This window comes from Wasmannia auropunctata, unplaced genomic scaffold (genome assembly GCF_000956235.1).
Source record: "Wasmannia auropunctata unplaced genomic scaffold, wasmannia.A_1.0 LD279943.1, whole genome shotgun sequence".
Classification (NCBI taxonomy): Eukaryota; Metazoa; Arthropoda; class Insecta; order Hymenoptera; family Formicidae; genus Wasmannia; species Wasmannia auropunctata.
In genome coordinates, this window is record NW_012082947.1 from 12823 (window position 1) to 15057 (window position 2235).

Here is a 2235-nt window from a genome sequence, read left to right on the forward strand (position 1 = left end):
TGAAGCAAAAACTTGGCCATTATATAAAATTTTTTCTTTTTTTAAAATGATTAGTATCTCGATAACTATTGCGAAGATTGCAAAATGGTAGAGGACTTTTTTGTTCAGTTTGGTCCACACTACCTGACCACAAACGCTGTACCATTGAGTACGAGACACCCGTATAAGTGTAAAGAACAAAATCACAAGTATAATCTAATTAAATCTCATTATCATGTTTCGTTGTTTAATCTTTTTTTTATACTAGCAACAGTTTTTAGTAGTAGTTGTTATCAAAGATAAAAATATGAATAGAAAACTTATGTTTTACAAGTTTCATCTTAGCTCGGGAAAAAAGGTGATCATAGGTGATCTATTTTATAGTGATGAACCAAAAAGAGATTAAATAACGAAACATGATATTAAAGTTTAATTAGATTATACATGTGATTTTGTTCTTTACCTTACCCAGCCAGATATGTTTGATCGATTGATATCGAATCGACGTCGATTGACATTGATTTCACGTCGATTCAACGTCGATCAATATTGATTCGACATTGATTCAACGTCGATCGACCAATCATTTCTGGCTGGATATGTATTAGCCTTGTATTAATTCTGTGTATTATTTAATATGTGTTAAGTTTTAATAAGTAAAAGGCGACATGATTTTCGAAGATTACAACTATTTTTTTTATATCATTTTGTATATAAAAGTATGAAAATACAATTACTAAAAAATGAATAATTGACAAGATATTTTGCATTTTATATCAAAATATGCCAGAATAAAGTATAAAATATATCGGAAACTATAAATTGTTTAATAACGGTATTTTAATACTTTTATATATAATAGAATCATATTATGTAAAAGAATACAACTCTTAAGAATACTACTTAAAAAAAATGATCTAGTTGAAAAAAATCAATTTTTTAAGAAATTGATTTTGCTATTGGTATCTTCCTACAAACTATACACTTTTGTTTGAAACATTAAATGTTGAAACATTTTCCAGTTTCAACATTTAATGTATTAATTACAAAATATTTGAAGCAGGTAATTAAAATAAGGTACATTATATTACTTTTTTGGGTTTGACGCAAATGACGTACCTCCATTCTTCTTCTCTGGGAGTTTCATGAAATAAAAATGCTTCTTTGCTCAAATCTAATTCCTGAAATCCGATAGCATATATATCAGGTGGCATTTCGTCTGTACTTAACCAATGATTTAATTTAATGCCATTTGGAGGTTGTCCATTTACATTCCATGTGCAAGTAAGTATACTGTAATTAATAATAATGTTACATGTAAATAATCATAATATGCACAAAAATATATTTTTTAATTAAATTAAAAAGAAAAGACTTGTATGTTCATAACAATGTGAGACAACGAACCGAAATGTTTTACTATATGTATAATCATCTTCTTTGCAGGCCATCTGATATCGTACCACTGATTCTCTTGCAGCTACTGGGGATCTACCCGAGGCAATGCTCTGTCTTGGTATTGCTAAATCGTGATTTTCAAGATTGAGCAACTATAAAAAATAAATTTTTATTAAAACAGGTTCTATCAGTCCTATTTTATATTTTTATACATTAATATAACACATTAGAAAAAAAAACACCATAACGAGATTAGTCATTTTCCATAGTTTTTTGGACGTTGAATTCGAGTCCGTTGTAGAATTGCTCTATCATGTCGCAATTTTGAAAAATTTGTCACTAAAGTTGCAAAAATGGGCTATTTTTACGTACTTTGTCATAATATAATTTTGAATGCGACGTGCTAGAGAAATGTTCTTGATCAATTAAAATAAAGTAGAGGAATTTTTTGTGTCCGTTATGATTAACAAGTTATTTATTATTAAACATGGAATCTACTGCAAAAAAAAGTTGTGAATTAAATCATTGATAATTTACCAAACAGCTTCCAATTTTTTTTATTTCAACTTAAGGCGATGCTGGAAGGTCGGCCAAATTTGTACGAGTTCGATGAAGCAGTCTGCTCAATTCATGACAATATTTGGTTAATATGAAAATTCTACAGTTTATATGTGCAAATGAAGTTATGCCACCCTGCGGACAACACAAAAAGAAAATTGAATTGTTAAAACTAGGATAAAAGCCTAGAAAAAGTTATTCACTTTTAAAGATTTCATGTAGATGTGCAAATCTGCATGAAATCTTTAAAAATGAATAACTTTTTTTATATGCTTTTATCCTAGTTCTAACAATTCAGTG

The 2235-nt window shown here is 28.4% G+C and overlaps 1 protein-coding gene across 1 annotated transcript; it reads right to left on the minus strand.

The window, feature by feature from the left end:
- Positions 1 to 927: 927 nt before the first annotated feature.
- On the minus strand, positions 928 to 1531 carry LOC105461711 (type II inositol 1,4,5-trisphosphate 5-phosphatase-like). The gene is made up of 2 exons (XM_011708222.1): positions 1387 to 1531; positions 928 to 1272 (listed from the first exon to the last, which is right to left on the minus strand). Exons 1-2 carry the CDS (start codon positions 1428 to 1430, stop codon positions 1062 to 1064), a joined length of 255 nt encoding a protein of 84 aa, XP_011706524.1. The 5' UTR covers positions 1431 to 1531; the 3' UTR covers positions 928 to 1061.
- Positions 1532 to 2235: the final 704 nt, after the last annotated feature.

What these genes read in the sequence shown, in the direction of transcription:
- LOC105461711 (XM_011708222.1), bottom strand. Translation starts at nt 1,430, where the DNA reads ATGGCCTGCAAAGAAGATGATTATACATATAGTAAAACATTTCG. An exon ending in ACATATAGTAAAACATTTCG is followed by an intron (nt 1,273 to 1,386) that starts GTTCGTTGTCTC and finishes TATTAATTACAG; the next exon opens with TATACTTACTTGCACATGGA.